Source organism: Bos grunniens, chromosome 19 (assembly GCF_055505025.1).
Source record: "Bos grunniens cultivar Pamir isolate PY7600 chromosome 19, Bosgru_T2T1.0, whole genome shotgun sequence".
Classification (NCBI taxonomy): domain Eukaryota; kingdom Metazoa; phylum Chordata; class Mammalia; order Artiodactyla; family Bovidae; genus Bos; species Bos grunniens.
This window is the reverse complement of record NC_141183.1, coordinates 9,907,314-9,925,048: the sequence shown is the minus strand read 5'-3', so window position 1 is coordinate 9,925,048 and position 17,735 is coordinate 9,907,314. Positions and strand designations below refer to the sequence as shown.

The window sequence follows — 17,735 nt, the reverse complement described above, 5'->3', positions numbered from 1 at the left end:
ATTCAGAGGCTGGCAGGATAGACTTTTTTGATGTCAGACCCCCAACCTAAATATGATGGGGCCTGTTGTAGGAAGGTAACTCCCCCTCTACCTTCAGCCTGAAAAAGCCTGACTGACCGTAGGCTATGGGAGGAGGCGGGCAGGGTAGGACTTTCACCATCCTCAACTGCGTGAGCAGGATGGCAGGCCAGTCAGTGTGCTCATCTGCTTTCCCAGCCACCGGTACGTACACATTGGAGAGAAAAGGAAAAAAGCCCCAGAGTCCCATCGTGTGAGATCCACAGTGATCCGTGTTCAAATCAGTGATGGCCTCAGCCACCCCCAGGTCTTGAGGGACAAGAGCTGCTCCGGGGTCCTGTCAGCAGAGGGCTCTGGCGTCATTCCTGGTCTGCCCCCTCTGGATGGGGTCCAGTGCTGTGCCCAGGCTGGGATTACCTGCCCTTGCCTCCTGCCTCCCTGCTGCCACCTCCACCCTGCCGCCCCAACCTCGGAGCCAGGACAGTCTTGTGGGGGACTCTGCTCACCTTTGCATCTTTGTTTTGCAGTGATCAGGGCCAAAGCAGTCAATAAGAAGGAGGTGGACTCTGGCAACGACATCTACGGCAACCCCATCAAGCGGATTCAGTATGAGATCAAGCAGATAAAGGTAATGGTGGCCGTCCTGGGCTTGCTGTGTCCGGCAGAGCCGTGGGAGGTTTGGGAGCACGGCAGGGTGTCCCGCTGTCTCAGTGCACCTCTAGGTCCCTAGAACTGGCCCAGCCATGCATGGGGCGGACGGTGAGGAGCAGGGGCGTCAAGCTGCAGGTGGATCTGATTCTCCTTAATCTGTAAATGCCAGAGAACTTGGGTGTACATGGTATATTCCCATTGGCTCAGTTCTTCCATAAATGTGTTATCTTCATTCTGATGGCTATAAATCAGTGGCAGAGCTTCAGTGTTAAGTCACCAACTTCACAGCTTCTGTGGAACATTCCATGAGTGCCTCTCCGCCTCTTCCATGGTGGGTGGGTTCATAGGCAGTGGGAACTTGGCCATTGTTTCTGGGAGCCCACAACCAACGGGGCAAATGACCTAATTCCCCAAAAGTGCGAGTGGGCTCCGGTCTTGCCTGGTTAGCTTTACTTTCAAGAGGAGTGAGGATTTGGAGAGAGGCCGGCTCCTATGGAGAGATGTGCTGGGACATTACCTAAGAGAGGGGACTTAGGGAAGAAATGGACTTGGCAGCCCAGCCGGTGATGGAGAAGATGCTTTGCCAGGCCAGATAGGACCAGAGGCATTGAGAGCTGTAGACCCAGTGGGAGGTGACTGGTATTTGTCAGTTTTTCAGAATGTGGGTTGTGTTTAAGGTAATATGGCAAGGAGCCCATATTTGGGAGGGAGGGAGGGAAGACACGGGGCAGGTTGGGAGGACAGGACCGGTGCAAATGGAAGGTTATTACTGACAGTAACTAATGGAAAAGACTGTGATACTGGAAAGATTGAAGGCAAAAGGAGAAATTGGTAGCGGAGGACAAGATGATTAGATAGCATCACCAACTTAATGGATGTGAATTTGAGCAAACTTGGGAGATAGTAAAGGACAGCGGAGCCTGGCTTGCTGTAGTCCATGGGGTCGCAAAGAGTCAGACATGACTGAACAACAACAAAACTTGGTCTGTAAGAGGGAAGAAGATTCTAGGCTGTAGCTGGAGAGACAGCTTTGTGACCTGGTTAGTCATTGTGGCCGTCCATATTGTTACAAAAATAGAAAATACATGTTACCAGAAGGTCAGCGAAATGCTTAATCATTATGTCTGTGTCATTTAAAGGGGTGCCCCGGTCTCTCAGTGCCAACGTCTCTATTTATGAAGCAGTTAAGACAGTATCTCTGCTCTAATGACCCACTGTGGGGTTATGAAAAGGGAGGTGTTGACACCGAGGTAGCACTTTCAGCCCTTGGGTGACAGACATCATTCATAACCTTCCTTGGCATGGGTTGGGGTATAGCTCTTGCAGAGCTGGTTCATTGTGACATTGGGATGACCCTGTTCCATTTGGGTTTGCTTCTTGAAGCTCTTCCCTCCCCCCAAACCAAACAATACCATTAACCTGGGTTTAACCACGCAGCAAGAGTCCTGACGCGGTTCGTGTGGAATTGTGAAGCCTCAGTGGTGTGTGTTCCACGGTGCTGTGTGGCCGCCTGTGTTGTGTTGGTCCTGGCACGTGTGCCCTCCCCTTTCACCAGGCTGCAAGTGAGCTGTACCCCTAAAATCGGAGTGGAAGGCAGTTCTCAGCCCATGCTCACGTCCCCGCCTGTCACTGGCCCTGGTGGGGCAGCAGGAACCCCCTGGCTGGGGCTTTCTCACTTCCTGCCCAGATGCTGGAACAATGCACCCCTTCTGAGCAACAGGTCTGTTCCCCAGGGGCTCTAAGGAAATCACAAGTTGAACTCCTTTTGCCCAGAGTTACATCCTAATTAAGAGGTGCCTCTCTGCTCTGGAATCAAGTAGCCAGTACTTGATCAGAATTCCTGGAAAGAGACGAAAGTGGCTGTCCTCCGTGGTGGGTCAGAATCACCTGGAGGTATCCGAGCCCCTCCCTGGAGATTCTGTGATGACCTCACGCATGTTTGGGAAGGCAGGTGTGTCTGAGGCGGGTCCTTCTGGATGACCAGTTCATCCCCAGCCTGGTGACAACTGCCACCCTAGGCAGTGAATCACAGTGACTCCGGAGAATCCTGTGCGTTGGGAATAGTTGTCTTCCAGCCTGTCTGACTGCTGTGTCCCCATCCCCTTTCCGTGCTGGCAGTACCCCGGGTGCAGGTTGGGGCACGTGTTCAGGGAGGCATCCGGATTCCTGGCTGTGCTGCCCACGTTCACTTACGTTCCTCATCCTCCTTTTTCCAGATGTTCAAGGGACCTGATCAGGACATAGAGTTTATCTACACAGCCCCCTCCTCTGCCGTGTGTGGGGTCTCGCTGGACATTGGAGGAAAGAAGGAGTATCTCATTGCAGGTGTGTACGCGGATATGGGTGTGGGCTGCTCTTCGAGGGCTCCCAGGGGAGCGGAGGCAGGGTGGCTGGAGGTGAGCCAGAGCCTTGACGACATGCATGGTATACACAGTGCTACTCAGAAGTCTCGAGGATTCCCTGCTTTTTCCCATCAGAGGACTGATGAATTTCAACCGTCCTCCACATTCCCCTTGTTAGAATAGTGGAACCAATGTGACTTAAGAGAAAGAATAGAGTAAACCAGTGTTCATAGGAAATCTGAGGTCAGATGGACACGGATGAGAGGCTGGAGGTGCTCAAGGCTGGGCAAGAGGCGGAAGGCAGAGTTGAAACCTCGTTTTGTTATTTTTTTAAGTAGCTTTTTATTTATCTGGCCATGCCAGGTCTCAGTTTCGACCATGCAGGATTTTCGACCTTCGTTGCAGCACACGAGATCCTTAGTTGCGGCATAGGGACTCCTCGCTGCAGCATGTGGGGGCTAGTTCCCTGACCAGGGATCGAACCAAACACCCCCCTGCATTGGGAGCTTGGAGCCTTAGTCACTGAACCGCCGGAGAAGTCCCAAAATCTTGCTTTAAATCTCTTAATATTACTGTGTGTGCTACTCTCCTGTTCCTTTGTTCATCGTATCCCTCTTTCATTTATTGTGATAAAACATACATAGCTTATGGAGAAGACAATGGCACCCCACTCCAGTACTCTTGCCTGGAAAATCCCATGGATGGAGGAGCCTAGTAGGCTGCAGTCCATGGGGTTGCTAGAGTCGGACACGACTGAGTGACTTCACTTTCAGTTTTTCACTTTCTTGCATTGGAGAAGGAAATGGCAACCCACTCCTGTGTTCTTGCCTGGAGAATCCCAGGGACAGGGGAGCCTGGTGGGCTGAAGTCTATAGGGTCGCACAGAGTCGGACACGACTGAAGCGACTTAGCAGCAGCAGCAGCAGCAGCAGCAGAACATGAAGTTTACCATGTTAGCCAGTTTCAGGCGCCTAGTTCAGCAGCACGAAGCACGTTCACACTGTTGCACAAGCATCACCACCATGTGTCTTCAGAATGCTTTCATTTTCCCAAACAAACCCTTGCACGTTAACCTCCCCTTCGCACAGCCCCCTGGCAAAGTTCTGCTTTCTGTCCCCGTGAAATCTGACTCCTCTGGGGACATCATAAAAGCGGAATCGAGCACCCTTTGTCCTTTAGTGATTGGCGTATTTCACTGAGCGCAGTGTCCTCGGGTCAGCCATGTTACAGCAAGTGTCAGAATTTCCTCCTTTTTTCAGGCTGAATAATATTCCATTGTGCGGATAGACCACAATTTTATCACTGCATTTCTTTTAAAGTTTTATTCTTTTAGTCTTACATAAAATGACTTCTCTTTTTTTTTCTTATTATTATTACTAGACTTTATTTCTTAGAACAGTTAAAGATTTACAGAAAACTTGAGCAGGTTAGTACAGTATAGCCAGCTCCTTTAGGTCTTCCTACAGCTTCCTCTGTTATTAATGTCTTAACATTAGTATGGTACATTTATTACTATGCATGGACCAGAATTGATACAGAAATCCCTTTACATCTTTCCATTGCCTCCTCTGCCTGCCCCACTAGCTTGCACCCCAGGATCCAGAACAGAGCTTCTCAAAATCAGTACTATTGATATTTGAAATCAGATCATTTTTTGCTGGCAGGCTTGTCCTATACATGGAGAATATTTAGCTGCATCTGCAACTTCTTGGAGTAGGAAATGGCAACCTACTCCAGTATTCTTGCCTAGAAAAATCCCATGGACAGAGGAACCTGGCGGTCTTACAGTCCATGGGGTCGCAGAGTCAGACATGACTGAGCACACGTGCACACGTGGTTTCTACCCACTGATTGCTGCAACATCCTCCCCCGAGTCATGGGGTCTTCCACATCACCAAATGTTCCCTGTGCGGGGAGCAGAATCACTCCCAGTTGAGACCCACGGGTCTAACCAAACCTCCACTGATGCCAGAAATGCCCTATGTCCGAGCTGTTCAGTGTGCTACTGAGCACTTGAGAGCTGTGGCTGGTGCAACTGAAGAGCTAGGGCTTTAATTTTATTTATTGCACTTGATGTAAGTGTGAAGGTGGGGCCTTCTCTGGTGCTCCAGTGGCTAAGACTCTGAGCTCCCAATCAGGGTGCCTGGGTTCAATCCCTGGTCAGGAGCTGGATCCCACATGGTACAGCTAAACACTGAAGATCCTGCGTGCTGTAACTAAGATCCAGCCCAGCCAAAGAGCTGAACTAAACAAAAATAAATATTTAAAGAGATTATATTTAAGGAGTTTTTTTTTTCCTTCTCTTAAAGGGCCTTCTGAACTTCCTAAATGTCTTATTCTGAGCATCTGTTATTTAAACTGTATTAATTCAAGGGTCAGGGTGTATTTATTATTTAATGTATAATTCAGGGGTCAGAGTGCAACCATCACCATGGTCTAAAAGCAACCCTGTACCTTTTAGCTATTACCTTCCTGACTCCCATTCTCCCCCCATCCCCAGCTCTCAGCCACCACTAATCTCTAGATTTCTTTACTCTGGAGTTTCTTATAAGTGGCCTCATGTAATATATGGTCCTTTGTGTCTGGCTTCCTCAGCATAATGTTTTGGTGTTTTAAGTTTTTAATGTTTTACTCATTGTAACATGTATCAGAAGTTCACTCCTTTTTATGGCCAAATAATAGTCCATTGGATGGGTGTGCTACATTTTGTCTATCCATTCAGCATTTCACTGGGGCTGTTTCTACCTTTTATGTACTGAGTGATGCTGCTCTGAGCACATGTGTTCTAGTTTTTGCCTGGATATATGTTTTCGTTTCCCTTGGGTAGATACCTAGGAGTAGAATTGCAGGACCTATGGAAACTCTTGTGTTTAACCATTTGAGGAACTTCTAAACTGCTTTCCAAAACGGCTGCACCATTTCACACTTGCAGTATCTTACTGTTTTTACAATAGGAGAGATAATATTAAATAGAAGGGAACAGGGACAAAAATCACAATGCAGAGAGCTGACGATCAGACTCTGAGATCACAGTAGCCCAACCTCTGTGGTGTAGAGACCTCATTGCCCTAACAAATCAACAGCTTCTAGTTTTCTGAGTCCTTTTTTTTTTTTTTGGTCCTTTTAAAGGCTATTGTTTAGTTGCTAAGTCATGTCCGACTGTTTCGCAACCCCCTGGACTGTAGCCGCCAGGCTCCTCTGTCCATGGATTTCCCAGGCAAGAATACTGGAGTGGGTTGCCATTTTCTTCTCCAGGGGATCTTCCTGACTCAGGGATTGAATCTGTGTCTTCTGCATTGGCATGTGAATTCTTTACTGCTGAGCTACCAGGCCATCAGTTCAGTCGCTCACTTGTGTCTGACTCTTTGCGACCCTATGGATTGTAGCATACCAGCCTTCCCTGTCCATCACCAACTCCCGGAGCTTACTCATATTCATGTCCATTGACTCAGTGATGCCATCCAACCATCTCATTCTCTGTTGTCCCCTTCTCCTCCCACCTTCAGTCTTTCCCAGCCTCAGGGTCTTTTCAGATGAGTCAGTTCTTCACATCAGGTGGCCAGAGTATTGGAGTTTCAGCTTCAGCATCAGTCCTTCCAATGAATATTCAATAATCAGTCCTTCCAATGAATATTCAATAATCAATCCTAAAGGGCTGATTTCCTTAAGGACTGACTGGTTGGTTCTCCTTGCAGTCCAAGGGACTCTCAAGAGTCTTCTCTAACACCACAATTCAAAAGCATCAATTCTTAATTCTTTGGCACTCAGCTCTCTTTATAGTCCAACTCTCACATCCTTACATGACTACTGGAAACACCATAGCTTTGACTAGATGGACCTTTGTCAGCAAAGTAATGTCTCTGCTTTTTTATATGTTATCTAGGTTGTTCATAGCTTTTCTTCCAAGGAGGAAATGTCTTTTAATTTCATGGCTGCAGTGATTTTGGCTGTAACACCCTTTAAAATGAGAGCCTCAGCCATCCCTCTGGGTCTCCACACTGCCCTCTAGGGGCTATGTGGCCAAACCGCAGAGCTGCAGAAGCCCTTATTCAGAAGGGAGAGCCCGCATCCTGTTGCTGGTGGCTCCTGGTGGGAAGGTAACTTTGGTCTGGGCCAGTGTCTGCCTCCAGACATGCACAGATGAATCTGTCTTAAAGGATTCTACATCAGGCCCTACCAGCTTCCTATTAATAGAAATAGGAGTGCCCTTTTCCTGGCACTGATGTTCTTCAAATGCTTTTCATGGGGGTTCCATTTAATCCTCACTACCCTATCACGAGAAGGAAATGGCAACCCACTCCAGTGTTCTTGCCTGGAGAATCCCAGGGATGGGGGAGCCTGGTGGGCTCCCGTCTATGGGGTCGCACAGAGTCGGACATGACTGAAGTGACTTAGCAGTAGCAGTAGCACCCTATCACGAACCCCATTTTATAGATGAGGATTGGAGGATGGAGCCATGTGCTCAGGCCCCATGGTGTGTACCTGAACCCACTTTCACTTTCAGACCGATGATTAAACTTTGGTTGATGTCATGTTGGTAGCTTGAAATTGCCCAGGGTAGGAGTATTGATACCACGGAATTCAAATGCTACACAGTTAATCCCAGGAGAGCTACTGGTTAGGCGTTTCTCAACACATCCCTGCTGGCGTCACACTGCCAGGGAGTGGTGCCATGGAGCTGCCAGAAATTAGACCCTGACTAGCCTAACCCTGGGCTTCCCTGGTGGCTCAGCTCATAAAGAATCCAACTGCCATGGGGGAAACCTCAGTTCGATCCCTGAGTTGGGAAGATCCCCTGGAGAAGGGAAAGGCTACCCGCTCCAGTATTTTGGCCTGGAGAAGTCCATGGGGTTGCAAAGAGTCAGACATAACTGAGCAACTTTCACTTTCAGCATAACTCTTGGTGGCTCAGGGGTACAGAATCTGTCTTCCAAGGCCATGTTAGATTCCTGGGTCAGGAAGATCCCCTGGAGAAGGAAATGGCAACCCACTCCAGTATTCTTGCCTGGAAAATCCCACAGACAGAGGAGCCTGTTGGGCTACAGTCCATGGGGCTGCAAGAGAGTTGGATACAACTGAGCAACCACACAACAACACAGCCTGACTCCCGGGTCTATCACACTCTGCTTCTTCCATCACTGGTCCAGGTTCAGAAGTCTCGCTGCCCTGACGCCTAACCCAGTGGTCCTCCGCCTCCGCTGCTCCTTGGAATTCCACAGGGAGTTTGCAAAATTCCTGATGCCCAGGCAGCTCCCCAGACCAATTCAAGCACCATCTCTGGGGGTGGCTTCCACCCCCAGAGCATTGGTAAAGCTCCCCAGGGGAGTCCAGTGCACAGCCAGGGCTGAGAACCTGCCCTGCTCTAGGTCAAAGGCAGACCTTTTGTTCTAGAGGTGCCAAAGAGCCAGTCTGCACACACTCAGGAGGGCCGAGCCCTAGCAGCCAAGGTCAGTCGCCCCCCTTGCACAGTGGCCTCTGGGCATGATTTTCATCTGCTGGGGCCCTTCCCGGGCGGTCAAACCTGCCTTTGGCCCAGAGATCCTGAGGAGTGTGGCACTGCTCTTTTATTCCACGAGATCCAGACCGCAGGGCCCTTTGGCTGGATCCCAGGGCAGGACAGGGAGAGGGCTTATGTCCAGCAGTCAGGAGCCCTGGCAAGGTCTCTCTGGAGCATGGGGCTTGGGTCCCCTCCTGCCCTGTTTATCACTGGAGGGCGAGGAAACCACGGGGCTGCTAAGAAGGTGGATCCAGGACAGGCGTGGAGGGTGGTGCGATGACTGTTTTGCTGGTAGTTGCTTTTCTTTCTCTTGGGAGATGTGATAGGAACATCCATTGTCCTCAGACCCTTTTCTGAAAGGGAGAGGCTTCATGTCCAAAGGGAAGATGGTGAATCAAACGCAGAAAGCCCCATAATTTCAGTCATTCTCTGATAACATTTCTTTTCACTCACGTGTCAGCTCAGCTGTTCATATCTGCCATCAAAGGCTATTTAACATGTAATATGTACGTGACCTGTGAAACTGCTCCCACACCCAAGCCCCCTCAGTTGTCCCCAGGCTGAATGAGAAAACAGTTACATGAGTAACTGCCACACACATCTCAGAAATTTCAGAAAGCATCCAAATTGTAGCTCCACTTACAGGGAAAACTAAAAATGTTTGCAGACGCACTCAGTTGATAACTGTGTGCCTGTCACCTTAGTGCGAGCACACTCAGTCGTGTCCTGCTGTTGGCGACCCCGTGGACTGCAGTCCGCCAGGCTTCTCTGTCTGTGGAATTTTCCAGGCAAGAGTACTGGAGCAGGTTGCCATTCCTTTCTCCAAGGGATTTTCCGACCCAGGGATCGAATCTGCATCTCCTGTGTCTCCTGCATTAGCGAGGGGATCCTTTCCCCCTGTGCCACCTGAGAAGCTGTCATCTTAAGCTGCCATACATTTCACATCGGAAGCAAGCAACGTGGGGCACAGTTTAGTTTCCTGACTGGCCGTGGAGCGTAAGATTAATAAAAGGCCCTTCCACTGGCTGCTGACTCACCCCATTACAGAGGAACCTCTCTAAGCCGGCTTCGTTCCCTGGCTCAGTGAGACGGCTCTGGATTCAATCTGGTGTTTACTTTCTGAAGCACAGAATCTAGATCTTGTTTTCCTGGAGTCACAACGGGCTAACCAAGAATCACGGGGCACAGAAATCACTCAGCCGGTGCTGGCTGCGGCCCCACGAGTGACCACACAGCTTGGGGCAGCCCACCTCCTCCTGGGCTGATGACTCAGCCTCACATGTCGAGTTGGCACCGCGAGACGCTTGTGTTCAGGAACTGTTAGAGATTCGGCCCTGTCATTTTCTTCTCCAGTCCTCATCTCCGGGAAGAAAAGTAAACATACAACCCTCAGTTACAAATTTTAATTAATTCCTGTTTTTCTGTGTCCAAGAAAGACTTTGCTTTTTTTCCAAGGCAGACAGATGCTCACGTACCAAATCAAGTCTTAATTATCTCTACCGAAAGGCATCTCTTCTTAACATTCTGAGATGCTACACCATTTACACTTGACATTTAAAAGCTCATGGGAACTGGGAACTGGGGCCGTTGAAAATACACAATTTCAGACTTCCTCGGTGGTCAAGAATCTGCCTGGCAATGCAGTGGACATGGGTTCTATCCCTGGTCCGGGAAGCTCCCATATGCTGCAGAGGACTAAGCCCATGTGCCACAACTGCTAAGCCTTCATGCTGCAACTTTTGAAGCCCGTGCTCTGCAACAGAAGAAAGCACTGCAGTGAGAAGCCTGTGCACTCTCTGCAGCTAGAGAGTAGTCCCTGCTCGCTGCAACTACAGAAAACCCGCACGCAGCAACAAAGATCCAGCACAGCCCAAAATAAATAAATAAACATTTTTTAAAAAGAAAAAAATCTGCATTTCATCTCCGTGCCCTGCCTTTGCTCACTCTCTGTGGAAGCTTGAATCGGTGGTGAAAAGGTTTAACAAGGAAGACAGCAAAAAAAAAAAAGATATTGGAACACATTGTTAGAACAGATAACCACGTCATCATCAGTAAACTTTTACTGAGCCATTATTCTGTCCAAGGAACTATGGATAAAAAATGATTAAGACACAACCATTACCCTTTGTGCTTATGACCTGATTAAAGAACACGATATGCAAGAGAGGCAAAGAACAATGTGATGTGGTAGACTGATGCCAGTCACGTGACGCAGGGGAAGTTGCTACGTAAGTTTGGAGAGAGGAACTGGAATGAGTACTCAGCCTGCCTCTAATGAATGACCAGGCCGGGCAAGGTCAATGCCAGAAGAAACCAAGATGTAGGAAAGAGTTATTTGCCATTGTCCATTTAGCTCCCTGTCTATTCTGTACTCTTTAGAGAATGGCTGTGTGTGTGTGTTGGGTTGTCAAGTTGCGTTCAACTCTTTGCAACCCCACAGACGCCAGGCCTCCCTGTCCCTCACCATCTCCTGGAGTGTGCCCAAGTTCGTGTTTGTTGAATTGGTGATGCCATGCAACCATCTCATCCTCTGTCACCTTCCTCTCCTTCTGCCTTCAGTTTTTCCCAACATCAGGGTCTTTTCCAGTGAGTCAGCTGTTCGCATCAGGTGGCCAAATTATTGAAGCATTAGCTTCAGCCTCAGGTCTAGGAAAAATTACAGCTGTTTTTGAAGCTTAAGGTCACCCAGATACATCTTTTTTTTAGTTATTAGGATCAGAATGAATGCAATCAAGGAGTCCTCCTGCTTCTTGATCCTTTTCTTTACCTGAAATGTCAGACAAGTCCAAGAAAAAAATAGAAGGCTTGAAGGTTAGAGGCGTGGTTAAGACAGAAAGAAGAGCAGGAGAATTCACACCTGGGGAGTGCTGCCTGCCACCCGCCCAGCACAAAGGGTGTCATTGGTGCAACTTGCAGCCTCAGGCAAGCCGGTGTCTTTCCCCTGATGACAGGTTTCTGTTTCACTTCCTCCTGACGGGATGCAGTGGATAAGCTAGCTGCGTCAGCACTTCCTTGAGCTGTATTTCTGTTATCGATTGTTGGTGGCCAGGGCTGTGCCTGAGATCATTAAGCTGGACGCACTGCAGCTTTGTCAAGCCAAGATGCCCAGGGTGCAGCCCGGGGCTCCTGTCTGCCTCTCGGGGAGGTGCGTGTCACTCTCTGCCAGGCTCCGGTGTCATCACTGGGCGTCTGTGTCTCTTGACAAGGTGCCATTGTAACAGGAAAGACAAGATTTTAGACAACCTCCCCGGCCCTCATTAGGTCCTGTCATTCACCAGAATACACTGGTCTGTCTTTTTCTTCTGCTCTGCTAATGCCTGGGCTGTCACCAGTGAGAACTCTTCACAAAGGGAGGAAGGGGGCTGAGTTTGGAGTCTAAGGTGCGAACAGAGTCTTATCAAGCGTCTCATCATGCTCAATACAGGGAATTTAGGGCAGATTGCTGATTTTATAAAATTCTGCTCTTATTGTTCATAATGGGACCACCCAGAATTACAAGTTCAACATCAAATGGAGGAAAGGCTTGTGAATAAATATTTGGTGGGAAAAAAAAAACCAAACAGGAAACAATATAATCTGCATACAATAGTGACGTTTTTCACTTGAATACATGTGCATAAAAGAATATTGGAAGGAAATGCATCAGAATGTTAGCGCTAGGTAATGAAAAGAGAGACGCTTTAAAAAGTTACTTTCTTAAGTTTTCTACAGTGAGCTTGCATTCTTATACTCAGAATAAATATTCCATGGTGTATGAGTCTTCTCAGGCTGCTATAACAAAAACCGCAGACTGGAGGCCTTAAGCAGTAGAAATGTATTTTCTCACGATTTTGGAGGCTGGAAGTTCAAGATTAAGATGTTGACAGAGTTGGTTTCTTCTGAGACCACTCTCCATGGTTTGTAGATGGCCAGTTTCTCCCTGTGTCCCCATGTGGTCATCCCTGTGTGTCTGTGTCCTAATCTCTTCCTCTTACAAGGGGACCTACTGGATTCAGACTCATCCTAATGACCTCATTTTAATCAATTCTTTAAAGACCTTGTCTCCCAATAGAGTCACACATCCTAAGGTGCCAGGGTCAGGACTTTAACCTCAGAGTTTTGGAGGGGACACAAAATAGTCTACGCCTCAGGGTACTGTCAGAACTAACCCTCCCCATGCCTGAGCCTCATCCAGATGCAGGAAAAAGAGAACGTGTAATTTCGTTCTGAGCTTGGTGACCCCTGTCTCCTCAGGGAAGGCCGAGGGGAATGGCAATATGCATATCACCCTCTGTGACTTCATCGTGCCCTGGGACACCCTGAGTGCCACCCAGAAGAAGAGCCTGAACCACAGGTACCAGATGGGCTGTGAGTGCAAGGTAAGCCGCCGCCACCTCCTCCAGGTGGACTGCCGGGCTTTGATGCCACTTTCCCAGGGCCTCTCAATCCACAGGGTCCTGACTCAGGACAGGGCTCTGGGGAGGTATGACACACCTTGCCCACAGGTGAGGGTGTCCGTCCAGGGACTTTGGGGAGGTAAGGGGAATCTGACCACGTGGGCTGTAGCTTCTAGGAAGGGAACCTTCTAGCAGGAGGAGTTTCGTGAGCAGAACATGGGCCTTAGGAGTGTCTTTCTACAAACGTACAAGTGCAGAGACTTGGCGTGCCTTGTGAAAGAACATCCCAGGTGTTATGGTTTTGCCAGTGTACCAGCCATTTCCACGCATGGGTCCATGTAAACATGGGGTCTGTGTGATAAGAACCCCTGAAGCCCCTGCCTTTCTTCTTGAAAGCGCCCCAGAGGCGGTGCCAGGCACAGTCACAGCAGTGCTAATGCTCAGATGCGGCATAGACGGTGAGATCTCCGTGGCCCCCAGGGTCCCATTTTGTTGTCTCCTAACGTCCCTCGGTCCCCGCCGCCCCTCCCCCAACCCCAGCACAGCGTGTGAGTCTGGGCGCGGTGTGGCCCAGAGATTGGCCTGTGCCCGTTCACACTGCTTGTGTGGCCTTCTGCCCATCCTGGTAGATCCTCGATAGCCCACCCCTTAGCTCATTCATAGTGTGAATTCTGACTCACAACTACTTGTAAGTCTAGCAAACTCCCCCGTGCCTAAGGTGAAGTTAATAAAAAACAAGTTCCACCTTTTTCTTTGAGCTCCCTGAAGGTTTGCACCCTCCTGTGAACTCAGGTTCTTTTGCCAAGATGCTATTAATCCTTGCTGATCCCCTCGAAGCATCCATGTGCTTGGGAGCAAGACGCTGTTCTTTTTACCTGAGTTGAACCTGTCTGATAGTCAAAACTCTTTATTGTTTTTTGTTTTATTTATATATTCTGAGACGTCCACTTCCGTATTTGTGGCTGTGCCATGAGGCATGTGAGATCTTAGTTCCCTGACCAGGGATTGAATGCATGCCCTCTGCCGTGGAAGTGCAGAGTCTTAACCACTGGCCCATGAGGGAAGTCTCTCAAGGCCCTTTATTGTTGTTATTGTTATACTCTCTGGAAGGCTGGGACTAAGCTGAAGCTGGTTTGTTGTGCTCAGAGAAGGTAAACCAGATGGCCCAAAGTAGAGGGCGTGCTTGGTAGTTGGGGGGTACAGAAAGGTTTCTGTCCTATCTTGGACAGACTGCCTGCTGCCATTTGGAGAGTTTGGAGCTCAGGAAAGCCTACTGGTGGAGCAGCTCCATCCCTCCTTCCCTGCTGCACTTACCTGATCATTCATTCTGCACATTGCCCTTGAACACCTTCACCAGGTGAAGGCCAGGTTCTGGAGACACCCCATGAATGGCCTCGGTCCCCAGCTGAATCCATCTCCTGTCCCCCTTCCTAGATCACTCGATGCCCCATGATCCCATGCTACATCTCCTCTCCGGACGAGTGCCTCTGGATGGACTGGGTCACGGAGAAGAACATCAATGGACACCAGGCCAAGTTCTTCGCCTGCATCAAGAGAAGCGACGGCTCCTGCGCCTGGTACCGCGGAGCAGCACCCCCCAAGCAGGAGTTTCTGGACATCGAGGACCCGTAAGCAGGCCACCAGCACTCCTGGGGCCAATTGACAGTGTCCAAGAGTTCAGACTGGTCCAGCTCCGACATCCCTTCCTGGAAACAGCATGAATAAAAACAGTCATCCAAGTGGCTTTAAGTTAGTGTGATTCTCCTCTCCGCCCCCATCTTCCTTTTAAACACACAGCTGTGGGTCTGGAGGCAGAGATGGGTCCCACACCCCATCCGCCAGCCTGGGCACCGTGCGTCTCAGTCTCCCGTCCCTGGGTGCGGGCAGGGGCCAGACGCACAGGCGTCCCTCCCGGGCCCAGCCCTGGCACTGTCACAAACTCTGAGCAGACAGCACTTGGGGTCCCCAAGCTGGTCAGGGCAGAGCCTGGAAATGTACATTTTGCAGGAATTTTCGAGGGTCGTTGCCAGACTGTGTAGCAGGCCTACCAGGTCCCTTTCATCTTGAGAGGGGCATGTCCCTCGGTTCCTGCAGTTTCCACACCTCTGGCCCTAGGGTGGTGGTCCCTGTGCACCCCCTGTCTCCCCTACGCCCACCATGGACTCCCAGCGTCTGACTTCGGGAGCAGCCCTGGATCAGTGGCTTGCTCTTGAAGGATCCCCAGTTAATCATATTAATCTGCAGGATTCCAGCAGGAGCCTCCCTCCCTGGCCTCGTAGAGACGTGAGGGCGGCAGGCGTCAGCTCCAGCCAAGTCCTTTCGGTTCCATCCCTGGCCCACAGGACCCGCCCCAGCCCTTGAGGGAGTCTATGACATCATGCCCTGACGCAGACGTTTGGCAGGGAGGCCTGGCTGCCCCTAGAGTTTGTTCCTGAGCTGCTAAGGCCCCTCTCTCGCCCTCCTCTTTCTGGCCTCAGGCACCCAGGTGGAGGGACATGAATTGGCTTTGCAAGGGGTTCTGTGTGGCTGGTGGCATGAACTCCCCCTGCTGTCTGGCACATCTTGAAGACGTCAAAAGCTGGGTCCTGCCCTGTCCCCCAACACACCTCAGAGCCCCCCAAGCAGGTGCCAGAGTTTTAACAGTGTGAGCTCCCTGGAAGACTGACTTGTCAGTGTGCCCCGGGAGTGCAGGGGTTCCCCAGAGTGAAGTCAGTGAAGCGCAGAATGAAGTCCTCCCTTGGGAAGGATGAATTTTGGCGGGGAGGTAGTGTCAGTAAAGCGCTCATGGCTTTTCTGGGCCTCCAGAACACTGTGGCTGGCTTTAAGAGACATCTCATTCTGCTAAAGATGAATTCTTAGAGAATAGGTGAAGCCAAATTTACCGGTGTACCCGCCCTCCTCTGCTTATATTTCTTGTATTACAAAGATCTCCAAGTAAGAAACTTCATAGGGAGCTAAGGAGCCTAGCTGTTCCCTAAAGGTAGTTTCCTGATGCCAGTAAATCGGGGGTTAACGGAGGCAGAAATTTCTCAGTAACAGTAAAGATAATCTCCTTTTTCTCCCCACTTGTGTTGTGAAGGTCAACTGCCCTGAGTTTATCATGCACGCTATGCAAACACACACAATGAAACTGGAGTCTGTTGGCCCAGGAGTAGTCATTCTGCAGAGTTCTTCCAAAGTCATCTTCTAAGCCTGCTCTATTCTGTGGTGACCCCAAAGCACCTCTAAGACTCCTGACCCTCCCCCGCCATGGCATGCAGCCCGCATGCCCACCCGGGGGTCTGGTCAGCACAGATTTTGATGACCCCCTTTCTAGGGCAGACTAGGGGACTCTCCAGGAATTCGGCCCACTCCAAGGGGCATCTTCATGTTGTGCAGTGATAGAAAGTTTGTAAGATGTCATAATGGACCAGTCCGTGTGATTTCAGTATATATAAGAACACCAGACCCTCCAGTCAATATAACACCCCACCCCCGTCTGCTTCCTGTACGGTGTTATCATATGTAACATTTACTCCTGTTTCTGCTGATTTTTCTTTTAATGTTTTGGTTTGTTTCTGACATCAGTTGTAATCATTCCTGTGCTGTGTTTTCTATTACCCTCGATAGGGGTTAGACTCGCACCTTTTTTTTCCCAAAGGTTTCTGCATCGTGGGAGCTTTGGATCCAGAGTGGAAATGGCATGGTAGCTAGCCTATGATGGTGATTCCTTCAGACCTTTTCTTCCGTTCTTTGAGTATCATTGCTTTTCTGTCTCCTATTTTTTGTTCTCTGGTTCCAATTATCACAAAGCAAAGAATCTTTGTGTAGGTTGGTTCTAAAAGATGGCCTTTATATTCAGTCCACACACATTGATCTTGTAGCCATGCTGAGCAGGAAAAAAAAAGTCAAGATGAAGAACACAGTGGTGGCCGAGAAGCCACTCAAATACCCTCACAGTCAATAATTGCCATATATATATAGTTTAAGAAGGCTCTCCATTTGGCATTAATTTATATGTTATGTTCTAAGCACTGCTCTTTCCTCCCTCTATTCTTGTCTTCAAAATATTTAAAATAAAGTTTACATTGTAGTTATTTCCAAATCTTTGCTTGATAAGTATTAAGAAATATCGGACCTGCCGCCGTAATTTAAAGCTTTGTTGATCTTGTTCGTTTTTGTTTGGATTTTTTTTTTTTTTTTCGTTTGTTTGTTTTTTCAATTTTGGGGCAATGTGATTTTGCTGGAATATGAAGTCTTGAGACCTTCCTGTGCTGGGAACACGCGAGAGTTGTTGAAAGTCGACAAGCAGACACCGCATGTCTCCGATGCTTTGTGTCGTTCTCCAGTGGCCGCTCGGCCTGTGGACAATAAACAGTATTATCAGTGAGAACGCTGGCTGTCTCCGTGTGCTCATTTTCGACGTTTCGAGCCACCCCTTTCTAACTTTGGAACGGGGGAGGGTGGGGGCTGGCCTGTTGTCTAAGTCATGTCCAACTCTTTTGGGACCCCACGGACTGTAGCCCACCAGGCTCCTCTGTCCATGGGATTCTCCAGGCAAGAATACTGGAGTAGGTAGCCATTCCCTTCTCCAGGGGCATCTTCCCGACCCAGCATTGGAACCCGTGTCTCCTGCATTGGCAGGCAGATTCTTTACCGCTGAGCCACCAGGGAAGCCTGTGGGTTGGTTTATCTCCTGAGCAACAGGCCTGAGGGCTTGGAGGTCTACGTGGGATGTGGCAGACGACAGTGAATGTGGTTTCTTAAATTGGCCAAGAGGCAGGACAGGGTCCCTTCGTTTGCCACATACATCTCCCTTTCTGTTGTGGAGCATATCTTAGACACACACACGCACACAGACCTACATCCGTC

At 49.4% G+C, this 17,735-nt stretch overlaps 1 protein-coding gene across 1 annotated transcript in view; it reads left to right on the top strand.

Moving 5' to 3' along the window:
* Positions 1–14,628, top strand: part of TIMP2 (TIMP metallopeptidase inhibitor 2) — a 51,732-nt gene extending 37,104 nt beyond the window's left edge. Inside the window, exons 2-5 of the mRNA XM_086356446.1 lie at positions 546–646; positions 2,886–2,994; positions 12,742–12,866; positions 14,319–14,628. Of these exons, the coding sequence (XP_086212572.1) occupies positions 546–646; positions 2,886–2,994; positions 12,742–12,866; positions 14,319–14,516 (533 nt within the window). The 3' untranslated portion in view covers positions 14,517–14,628. The remainder of the gene's footprint in view (positions 1–545; positions 647–2,885; positions 2,995–12,741; positions 12,867–14,318) is intronic.
* Positions 14,629–17,735: the final 3,107 nt, after the last annotated feature.